Here is an 11,795-nt window from a genome sequence, read left to right as displayed (position 1 = left end):
CGGCAGCAACTGCAAGAACAGCCTCCGCAGCAAGCTCCTCGGCCGCTTCCCCAGGTTCCCCGGGAAAATGGCTGTGGGGCTGGTCGCGCCGCTAAGTTTGCTTCCGCGAGGCGAGAAGCGGACTGATTAGGGAAGCCGGCCCCCAACTCCGCGGTGCGTCCTCCCGGGTGGAATCCGTGGCAGGACCCGAGGGGCTGGTGGCTGGTACCGCTCTGGGCTGTACAAAAAGTTGAGGCGGGCGCTGGGAGGAGGCGGCGGCTGCCGCTGTGCAGCTCCCCTCCCCTCCCACACCCTGTCCGGGGCCACCTCCCCTCCTCCTCTCCGCCCCCCCCCCCCAGCCCTCTCTCCCTCGCGGGTCTGCCCTCCCTCGCGCGCCTCCAGGCTGAAGGCCACGGCCCCTGCCCCATTGGGTGAAGAAGCGCTTCTCCTTCCTGACATGGTGCAGAGCGGAGGAAGGAGAGCAATGGCGCCGTGACACTCCGCTGCCGCCACCGCGGGCCCGGGGCGGGCCGAGGGGGCCGAGCGGCGGAGGCGGGGCGCGGGCCGAAGTCGGGGTATCCGGGGGGCGGCCGAGAGAAGGCTGGGCGGCCGTGCCTGCGAGGAGCCCGGAGAAGCCCAGACGGCGCTCTGCCCTTCTCCGGAGCAACCCGTCCGGGGGCACTGAGTTGAGCATTCTGGGTCAAAGTGGCTAGCGAGGCGGGGGCGCGGTGGGCCGCTGGCGAACTCCGCGGTGGAACCCGCTGCCCTTCGGCGCCGGTGGGGTTCTCGCCGCTCTCCTAGGCTGCTGCGTCCTGGCTGCCCTCGGAGGGGATCTTATCCTTTCCCTGGTAAGGATTCTGCCCCTCCCCGCTGGCGTTTGTTTACTTTCTTTCCCCGGGTCGCTCCCCTCCGTTGACTGATTCTGTGCCTGTCTTTCTCCTCTCCTTGGTTATAGCGACGGAGAAGATAGCTCGTTGAGCTGGAACCCCACAGATCGCCAGTGAAAATGAAGGTAAGTGGAGTCGACGCTGCTCGGAACCTCGTGCCCTGAACACTGCCTGTCGTGAGGTTGGTGCTGTGGAATGTCATTTTTTTGGCTACTCAAAATTGATTCCTCTACTAAGCAGAGCTTTCTGAAAATGAGGACGTGTTGAGTGGGTAAGAGATGATCATTGTGTCTAAATGCGGTCAGTTTGGCCCCTCTCCGGAGCAGTTAGCACTTTGGACAGGCTGCTGCAGCCTTCCCATTGTTGTCCAGTGGGCTAGTATTTTTAAACACTTCCTGTGTTGGCAGCACCCTTTGCAGAAGTAAAGCTTTTGTCCTGCTTTGGTTCTTTGGGGGATTTTTTGAATTTTTTTTCTTCCCCATTGCCAGTGAGATTTTCTAAAGAAGGAATGTGTGTATTGTGTTAGGGACATATCATTTCTTCTCGGGATAAAGTGAAATTTTGTGGCTAGAATATACTTGAAGGTGAAGGAAAACTAAATTTTGTATATTGTTATCATAACTATTAGCACTTAATTTCAGTTCAGTACTTATAGTAAATATTTTAAACATACCCAACCTAAAAAAATTCTTCTGAAGACAGCTGATATTGCAGACATCCTGTGATGTTTAAAGGGAAAGGAAGGTATATCAACCTGTAGTTCTGAGGCGTTGAATGTTTCAGGTCAGATAGTTATTTGCAAAGAGTATTTCTCATCAATTTGCATTATTCATAAATGCACTAACTTTAAATTTGATTTCTTACTCATTTACTGTTTCAGTGTATTTAACTCTGAAATACAGTATTTTCCCAAACTTCCTCTTGCTTTCCTATCTCCTTGAAGTTTTGAAGTGACAGTGTACCTTCTTTAATGTTAGTTGGGAAAATAGAATGAAAAATCATTTTCTACTTGAAAGTATTTCTCTAAACTGTACACTGTCACCGTTGCACTTAGCAATGTTGAATTGAATTTGTATACATATACTTAACTTTTGAAAAAAGTTGGTAAAGTGACAGATTGAGATAGCAATTATTCTGTTACTATCAAGATTAAAATGAATGGAGAAATGATATTTCTCACATCTTTCAGTGTATCATTCTGATCATGACCATTTGCTGAAAGCAGGTATTTCTTTCTGAAACTTAAAAAAATATATACCAAGATTAGTATAATAAACTTGGTACTACTACCGTTAATTCACATCTCTGCATTAATCAGATAATTTAGACTTGAAGCTCTAAAATGCAGCATTTAGCCAATGGTTTTTCTAAATAATGCTCTCTTTGTCAAAAATATTGGCTTCATTAGTTATCTGTACTGTTATAGTGTATCCAGAATGTTGCCTTTATGTAACTATATTAAACATTTAATTATGTACTAGTTAGTATTAATTTTAATAGCATATTTCTTCTAATTTGAAAATAAAATTTTCAGGAGGCCGTAAGTGAATAACTTAAAATTCTATGAGACAATATAAATAGACTTTTTTGAATTTCTAAATTTTTTCATTTCTTAAATGTATTGTAAAATTGTTGAATCATTTTGTACCTGAATGAGAAAACATGATATTTCCCTACTGATACTTTATAGTTACAATTTAAAATGTTTCATGTTATCAAGATATAGTTTATTAAGTAAAGGATTGCTAATAAAGTGCTTTAGGAATATTTTCCAAATTATTAATGATATTAATAAGCAAACACTACTTGAAATATAGAACCTTTCAGTGAGACTTGGGGTTGGCGTTGGGGAAAAGAGTAGTGACTTTAATATATCATGTTTGTTTCATCAGGCGGCGGATGAGCCTGCCTACCTGACAGTGGGGACTGACGTCAGCGCCAAGTACCGAGGTGCCTTCTGTGAGGCAAAAATTAAGACTGTGAAAAGGCTGGTGAAGGTTAAGGTAATTTTTCTTTTTAATGCAACAGCTTTATTAACTCAATTGAAGAGAATTAGGGGCGAGGAGACTGCAAATCAACACTTTATTTATTGAATCATTACTTCACTTACTGAATCATTAATATGTGAAAAACCGTTATATACAAAACTGTAGGAAAGGCACATTAGGAACTGGGAAATAACTCGAAATGAGAAATTATTCCAAACTGCTGCTGTGAAAATACTGTCCTCATGGTACTTCCCATTATTTGGATCTTTCCTATTTGTGGTGGGCTATAATCTGTTATCTTTCCTTTCTTATTATTTAGGTAGAGGCAATGTCAAGTAGTTAGAAAAAGCAATAGATGACTAAAAACAAACCCGTGGGAAGTATAATTTCAAGACAGCATTAAAAATGATTTAAGAATTCTATTTTTAAGATGTTTTTATGGCCAGAAAAACAGTTTCTTATTCCTGTACAGTATTTGGAAACATAGAAAAGTACTGAAGGAGTAAAACCAATAGTTTACTTCAGAAACACTAGTATCATTTTTATGTTTCCCCCAAGTAATTTTTCTTTATAAATGTTTTTAATAATCTTAGTTATTTAGACTACAAAAGTAATCCATGCTTATTATAAACATCTTTAACATTCTAGAGCTGTATAATAAAATTCATAAAAGTCCTTTTTGATAGTATGCCAAAGAGATTTGATGTGTTCTAGATTTGGGGCTGTGCCTTTCAATAACGAGTGTTGTTTTTACTATTATTCATTGGATCATGCTCTACTTTCAGTTTTGCAGTTTGCTTTCCTACAAAAATTAAGCACTGTGAAAGGAGAAATTGTTTGTCTTATTCTGTTTGAATACCTAGATTAGTGTCTTCTACATAGTGGGTGCTTAAAATGTGTTGAATAAATGAATGAAAGTGGGTCCAGGACCAGCGTCATTAGCCTCGCCTAAGAACTTGTTTAAAATGCAAATTCTTAGGTCCCTACCCCTGACATACTGAATCAGAAACTCTGAGCGTGGGGTCCAATGATTGTGTCATAACAAGCTCCTAGGTGGTTTTGATGCATGTTAAAGTTTGAGAACTATTGAACTAGAGGAATGAGATTTGTGTGGTGGGCAAATAGACTTATCTATGATTATTATAAACTTTCTGTTTAAATTCTTATCTGATGTTGAAACTTTTCTCAAGTATTGTTAGGATATCATTTGACATTCATTAATTTCTTGTTTCATTATATCCTTTTTTTACAGTATCAGCTATACACGATCTGCTTACCAAATATTTGCTTGGAATTCGTTTGAGAATTTTAACTTTTTGTTAGCATCATAGCTCTTTGTAGATTAACTTACTGAATTTAAAATCAATACCATGCTTGTTCCAGGAGGTCTTATCATACATAAATTACCTAGAATCTGAAGTTTCTCCTTACTGGGTACTTGTTCCGTTTCAGTTTCCCTCTCCCATCAACCCTCTCTGTTAATGTGCTATGCTTAGGGGCTCAGTTGTGTCCAACTCTCTGTGACCCCATGGACTTGTAGCCTGCCAGGCTCCTCTGTCCAGGAGATTCTCCAGGCAAGAATACTGGAGCGGGTGACCATGCCCTCCTTCAGGGGATCTTCCAACCAAGGGATCGAACCCAGATCTCCTGCATGTCTCTCGTATTGCAGGCGGATTCCTTACTGTCAGAGCCACCAGGGAAGTCCCTCTCTTAATAGAACAAGTTATATATGTAGGATGATCTGTAATAGAAAGGAACACTTATTTGTGACTAAATTGCTTATCATATTACTATTTAGGTTTATTTTATAAAGAACCAGAAAATGTCTGTTTTTAATTTGTTCACCTTGCATATAGGGGATAAAGTTTGATACTGTTTTTATATTTTTGGGTAATAACCTTGGTGACGATATGAACTTTTATGACTCATTGATAAAAAGAAACGAAGGCAGTTTTAAAGTTTTACTGTCATCACTACAGATTATAAATCTTGTATAGTTAATTCTGCAAATATTTATTAAGTGCTTATGATATGCATTGATACTTGCTAACTGCTGCAGATACAGTGATGAAAGAGGATTCTAGCCCTCAGGGAGCTCACAGTTAATGGGAGAGACAATAAACACAAACATAAGACAATGTAATAAGTATCATACCAGAGGTAACCACAGGATGCTAAGAAAGCATAGATTAAAGACATTTTTGTTACAGTGTTACCATAGATTATTTTAAAAGTAACATATGAACTGTTGTGCAAAAATGTTTTTTAGGTACTCCTGAAACAGGATAATACTACACAGTTGGTGCAAGATGACCAAGTAAAGGGTCCTTTAAGAGTACGTATTTTGTACAGTTTAAAATCTAAAATGATTAGTCATAAATCCGTACAGTGATTTATTGAATTTTACATGTATAAATACACTTTTAAATGTTAAGTAGAAAACAGCAATACAAATGAGGTGTTGTATAGTTAATATAAATTATGACATTAACAGTGTATCCTTAGTTTAAGAATGTTGAGTGTCTTTAAGAAGAGTATTTTAAAACATACCAATATGAGTTTTACTGCTTTTTGTTTTGATTTCTTGGATTGAATATTTTGTTTTTCATATTGTTACCACAGAGGTTTAACTTGTTAAGTGTGCTATACTAATATAAGTCTGAATGTTCTGTTGTTCAGACTTACCAAGGAAACTATGTTGACTTAATAATTCAGTTTAATGAATGCCTACATTATGTTTTCCATCCATGTCTGGCCATTTGTTTATGTTATAAATCTTTGTTATGTCAAAGTACCACTTCAGTTAATATCTGATAAAAAGGTCTGGAAGCTGAAAGAAGTTCAACTGGTCCATCTCTCTGTATCCAGGTGAAACTTTATTTAAAAGGTCCCTTAAATATAAATGCTGAATCCAATAGTCAACATTTCTATGAAAGAAAATTGAAGTTATTTTTGTTATCTTTATGGTTTTTGGTTCTTATACTCTACAGTTTTCTTATAGGCAATATGATATAGTAAAAAAGCTCTGAAATAAGACTTAAAAGACTGGATTCTCATCCTGGATTCTTTGCAGATTATTTTCTCTTCCTGAGCCACAATTTCCAACGTATAAAATGGGATGGTAATAACTATCTTTCATAAGCCTCAGTGTTTTGGGGCTGGAACTGCATGATAAATGTTAGAGCCCTATAAATGATAAAGATCTCTGGGAATGTAAGATAAATAGATATATTTTTTTACCCAGGTCATATGGTTGGTAGGAGTGATTTAGTTTATTTATTTAAATTTGATGATGAAATTTTGATTTTATGTTTTTAGGTTGGAGCTATTGTTGAAACAAGGACATCTGATGGATCCTTTCAGGAAGCTGTTATCAGCAAGTTGACAGATGCTAGTTGGTATACTGTGGGTAAGTAGTTAAGTAATTTAATAGAAAGGATTTAATTTCGGGGGTTTCATATATATATATACCTCTGTTTTGTAAGTACCTTGAAACATTATATTGGCGGAGAAATATGTACTTTTTCTTGTCAATTTACTTGATATAGATGGGTAAAATTTTAATGACACCTTGATGGTAATTATCAATTATCTCTTTACAGTAACTTGGCCACTTAGGGTTATTTCATCCAAGAGTGTACTCCTTTTTTAGGTTATCTTGATATTTCCCTTCAAGAAAGTTAAATTCTATGGTTATTTTTCTTCCTTTAGAAAAGTCAGTACAACTTAGTCATCAGACTTTTTAAACTTTTTCTGGAATTAAAATTGCATAGTTGCAGTCTTTTATTGTATTGCTGCTTGCTTTATATAAGGGTAATACAGATGTTACCATAGAATTCACAGACTGAAAAAGTCCTGGCCAGAGTAGATTCAAGCCTAGATGATCATAGCTTAATTTTTGATTTTCAATGTAGTCAGGACTCTTAACACCTTTCAAGAAAGATATATATGCTACTGGGTCATTCCCTGCCAATAAAGAATCTGCCTGCCAGTATGGGAGACACAGGTTTGGTCCTTGGGTCGGGAAGATCCCTCGAAGTAGGAAATGGCAACCCACTCTGGTATTGGCTGGAAGATCCCATGGAGAGAGGAGCCTGGTGGGCTACAGTCCTTGGGGTCATAAAAGAGTTGGACACAACTTAGCAACTAAACAACAACAATATATGCTGCTAATGTAAATACACTCTTAACATTTCATGCATACGCTTATGCTGACTTTAAAAAACTTCAGTGAGTAGCAACAAGTGTCGCAATACATATAAATGCGAACCTGAATATAGTACCTACATAGTTGCTGTCATTGTGCTGATGAGAATAACAACAATTAATATTTACAAGTCTCCTTTCAGTACTTTGAAACTACACAGCCCTGCAGATATCATCCTATCCTTGGCTCCACACTGGACATCTGTGGCATTGTTTGGTTTATACATGTATTGTCTTGGTGTAAAAGATGTAATTATAATATTGTGGTTTCCCTGCAGAAGGAAAAGAAATGACCCTTTAGATTTATTTTTAGTTTACTTGATTTGTTGCTTTGGATAAAAATCATTCATCTCTAGTTGATGCTCAGAGATGTGAAGAACAGTCTTTAGGTGAAACTTGTACTTTGTACATAAGACAAAGAAAATTTGTCTTATGCTGTGGCTTCTATTAATAGTAGCAATCTGCACTATGTATCTATTATTTTCTAACCATTTTTATTCTTAGACCTCCTAGAAGTTGATGTTGGTTCACAATGGTGCTATTATTCTGAACTATATATTTTTAGGAGGGTTAATTGTGGCCATTGATAGTTGTTAAGAGATTTAAAACTAAGCTTAAAGTTAACTTTTATAGATTAGGTAGATGCAATTTTGCTGTATTAAATAAAGCAGTGGTAAAAATTAAAGGAGTTGATATGTGCAGAAGCATGGGACATTATATGATGCATGTTCAGATACTAATATACATCCTATTTGGTACTTAATATCAAGGTTACATTCACAGTGCTTGTGAAGTTTTAATGACATAATGCTCGGCTTTTACAGAAGCAGTACTTTTTTTCAGGTTTTCACATTTTGGACTTCTGCGCCCCAGAATAATACTTCAATTATGAATAGCTATTTCTATCCTTTACATGAATGGCATTTTAGTATTAATACTTTAAAAAGCTAGTTGATACTGAGCATTCTCTGTGGTGATTTTCTATGACAGGTAATTACAGAAGAAATTGTATAATTTTTTTCCTCCAAGAGCTTAGAATCTTAATTGCATATGATTCATGTATTAAATGGTGTACATAAGACTCACATGGTGCTAGTTTTAAAAAAATGAGAATTTGAGGACCCCAGGTCTCTCCAGTTTAGCAGGTCTAGGATGGCAACCCAAGAATTTCTTTTATAAGTGCATTGGGTGAATCTAATGCAGGTAGTACACAGTTACGAAAACAGGCCACGTTTGTCAAAACAGAAACTAATTTGGGAGAAAAATGCAAAATAAGATTTTTGCATCTGTGTAGTGAGACACAGTGATCAAAAAATTTGAAGACAGTAAGAAGTACTGTTCTTTTAAGGAGACTCAGTGTAGCACTCTGCTATATAGAGTGTTTAGATATTGAAGGATGCAGACCACATAAAGAAGGATCAGAATTAGAAGATGACAAAATAAAATGTGTGATCTCTCATGGATCACAGACTTCCTGTATTTATAATTGGGTGCCTACTTATCTGTTGGATTTAAATTCTCCTTTTGTAATTTTTCTTGATTTCTGATTCCTAGCAAAGTGTCAACATAGGTAGAATCAGAAAGTTATACAAAAGTGTTATTAATGTTCTCAATGGTATTTTTGGTTTTAAAAGAACTTGAAATTATGTCAAACTATTAAAAAACGAAACAAAAGGGGATACCACACTACTAGTTTGGATAAAATAGGAGTTATAATCATTAGTTACCAAAAAGTTATCTGAGAAGGTAATATTAACTCTTTATATAATACAGGTACTAATTTTTCCTATTATAACAATAAATTTTTAAAGAGATTATGGATCTACCATAACTCAATTAAAAAAATGTAATATTACCTTGCCCTCTAAGTTTTGAATGATGAATAACACCAGTTCATGGATTTTGGACAGGGTTGGGGGGACGGTTTGAGACTTGGAAATAGCTCCTCTTCCTATACTAAAACACTGCCTTTGTAGTATAGTTCATTCATTTGGCAGTTCTTATCCTTGCATTAAAGATGAGGAATGTATGTAATTGTACTGTTAATCTGTCCAGTCATCAAAAATCCTGCCAAATTCAACTGTCAGCGAGACATTCTTTAACTGTTCCTTTGCTTTTTTAGAATATAAAAATAACACACTATATTTGAAAAATAAGGAAAATGTGAGGGAAACAGTGAAAAATAAGGAAAATGTAAAGGAATTAGTTGCTGTTTGCTTTAATTTATATATAAATGTACGTAGGTCTTATATCAAGTTTAACACTAAAATCTTTTTTAATCATATATTTTTGTAACAAATGTTTTTTAAGATTTGGGATTTTTTCGTACCTTGTACTTATTGTTCTGCATATCAGTTTTATCATATCCCATGGAAATTCTAAGTTAAAGGAGTAGAAGAGGGTTAAGATTAAACTGGTGAATGAACTGACTTTTGTAGAATGTTCTCTAGGCTTAAGAGGCTTTTAATTTGATTAGAACCTCTTATGACAAGGCTTCCCTGGTGGCTCAGCTGGAGCCTGCAATGCGGGAGACCTGGGTTCAATCCCTGGGTTAGGAAGAGCCACTGGAGCAGGGAAAGGCTACTCCAGTATTCTGCCATGGAGAATTCCATGGACTGCATAGTCCATGGGGTCGCAAAGAGTCAGACACAAGGGAGTGACTTTCACTTCACTTATGACAAATTTGTTATAACCAAAGTCAACAACAAAATGTTTTCAAAGCCAAGTGGTTATTCCACTGACTAGAAAAGTTGCACTAACAAAAAAACTACTAAGTAACACATCTCTTCAGTCCTGTGATTGGCTTTAACCCATTGTTTAAATAGCCTTTTCTGAGACTTAGCATTTCTATGATATTTTATTAATATAGTTATACATTTGAACATTAATATCTTGGGTTTCCAGATTCATTAATTTTTTTATATTAGCTGCTGAGTGACGTGTAGTTATCACAAATGATTTTATGAGTAATAGATCTATTGTTTTTACCAAGGATATCCATAATTTTAAAGTATTTATTATGTGAAATGTTTTGTTAATTGTAACTGCTAAGTCTCTTCAGTTGTGTCCAACTCTGTGGACTGGAGGCTGCCCAGTTCCTCTGTCAGGAGATTCTCCAGGCAAGAATACCGGAGTGGGTTGCTGTGCCCTACTCCAGGGGATTTTCCTGACCCAGGGATCAAACCTGCGTTGCTTGCATCTCCTGCATTGGCAGGTGGGTTCTTCAGCACTGTGCTACCTGGGAAGCCCGTACACATACATATGTACATATTCTTTTTATATTCTTTTGCACTGTGGTTTATCACAGGATATTGAACATCGTACCCAGTGCTATACACTAGGACTTTGTTGTTTATCAGAGTCAGAATTCTTAACTTCCTTCCCAGTGTTCATTTTATGCCTCTGCTTCGTACCTGTTTATTATCATTTTGATCCCCTCCTTAACTAAATTGTAGCTCATAGATTAACCTTCTAATTCTTGACTTCTTTATCTATAAAAGGAGGATAGTGATGCCTACTCTGCTGAGGTTGCTGTGAGGATTAGGACATAGTGGGAGATTAATAAGTAATAGCCAATTGTATCTTTGAATAGATAAAGTTAATTTACTGCTGTTGTTATCAGTTATTCTCCATCATCTAACAGTGCTGTGATAACAGGTAGGTCTTTTATATTTAGTAGTTAGATTGGATCCCTGTTGCTTTTGTTTCTTTGAATTCTAACAATTTAGGGTTAGGCTTTGTATGCTTTTGCATTAGCTTTATTTTGTCTACTGTGATGAAGGTTATCACGTCTTAGCTTTGTTACTGTCATCAACTTAGGTTTTAGTATTTATATAAAATATACTGACAGATATAATTTTTGTACTGTTCTCTTGCACTCAGTCAGTAATATATTTGCATGCCATTTTTGGCAAGTATAAGACATTTTGTGCCTTATGATTACTAAATCTTATACTCTTTTTTTTCTCTTGGCATTCTGTAATATCCATCTCGAACCAAAAATAAACTAAATTTACTATATGCACCAGTTAATTCTTTCACTCTTATCAAAGTACCAGAGTCACTCTTTAGTGCTTTAAATTATGTGTTCTTTTAGATGATACTGGTAATGTGGAAGTTACAAGAGAAAACTTCATATAGATGGAACTTCTTCATGATTTTTATAATCAAGGATGTCCTGATTAAATAGGTGCACTATATTGTTGGGGTTTCTGTTTGTCTTTTAGAACATCTTAAGAAATTACATGGCTCAACAGACTTGTATAAAATACTCACACACATATCTTTGTATAGTTTTATGAATTAGAGTTCTTAAACTGCTTCTCTTTTTCACTTGAAGTTGGAAGGATTCCTAGGTAAAACTACACAATGGTTGTTTGTATCACTGTTGTCTTTGATTTTTATGTCATTTCTAACCATGATAAAGTATGCTGAAGTGAAAGTAATTTTTTTTCCTTAAAAAATTAGATACATTTCAAAGTGACTATTAAAAAAAAAGAACTCATAATATTAAATTGTTGAAATTTGTCATCAGGGCATTTGATTTGGGGCTGCTGTTGATTAATAATAAAAATTGTGAAAAAGATTTTGTTGCATAAATTTGATATTAGTGATTGGTCTTAAACCCGCATTTTCCTTCCTCACACCTCTGTGTCTTAAATGTGGTATGTATTAGTGTATACGTGTGCGTCCATTGTCATCATTTTTGCTACTGTATTATATGGCTGGCATTAAG

At 36.5% G+C, this 11,795-nt stretch overlaps 1 protein-coding gene across 4 annotated transcripts in view; it reads left to right on the top strand.

The window, feature by feature from the left end:
- ARID4A (AT-rich interaction domain 4A) overlaps positions 1–11,795 on the top strand; it is a 59,434-nt gene that overhangs the window by 708 nt on the left and 46,931 nt on the right. For 3 of the 4 annotated variants that reach the window (XM_040226363.1, XM_040226360.1, XM_040226361.1), the window contains exons 2-5: positions 935–991; positions 2,759–2,869; positions 5,124–5,189; positions 6,173–6,263. In XM_040226363.1, coding sequence (XP_040082297.1) covers positions 986–991; positions 2,759–2,869; positions 5,124–5,189; positions 6,173–6,263 — 274 coding nt within the window. In that variant the 5' untranslated portion in view covers positions 935–985. Of the gene's footprint in view, positions 1–440; positions 828–934; positions 992–2,758; positions 2,870–5,123; positions 5,190–6,172; positions 6,264–11,795 lie in introns of those variants that run through there. The other variant, XM_040226362.1, reaches the window with a different exon arrangement.

Source organism: Oryx dammah, unplaced genomic scaffold, assembly GCF_014754425.2.
Source record: "Oryx dammah isolate SB20612 unplaced genomic scaffold, SCBI_Odam_1.1 HiC_scaffold_26, whole genome shotgun sequence".
In the NCBI taxonomy this organism is placed as follows: domain Eukaryota; kingdom Metazoa; phylum Chordata; class Mammalia; order Artiodactyla; family Bovidae; genus Oryx; species Oryx dammah.
This window is presented reverse-complemented; position numbering and strand designations above follow the sequence as displayed.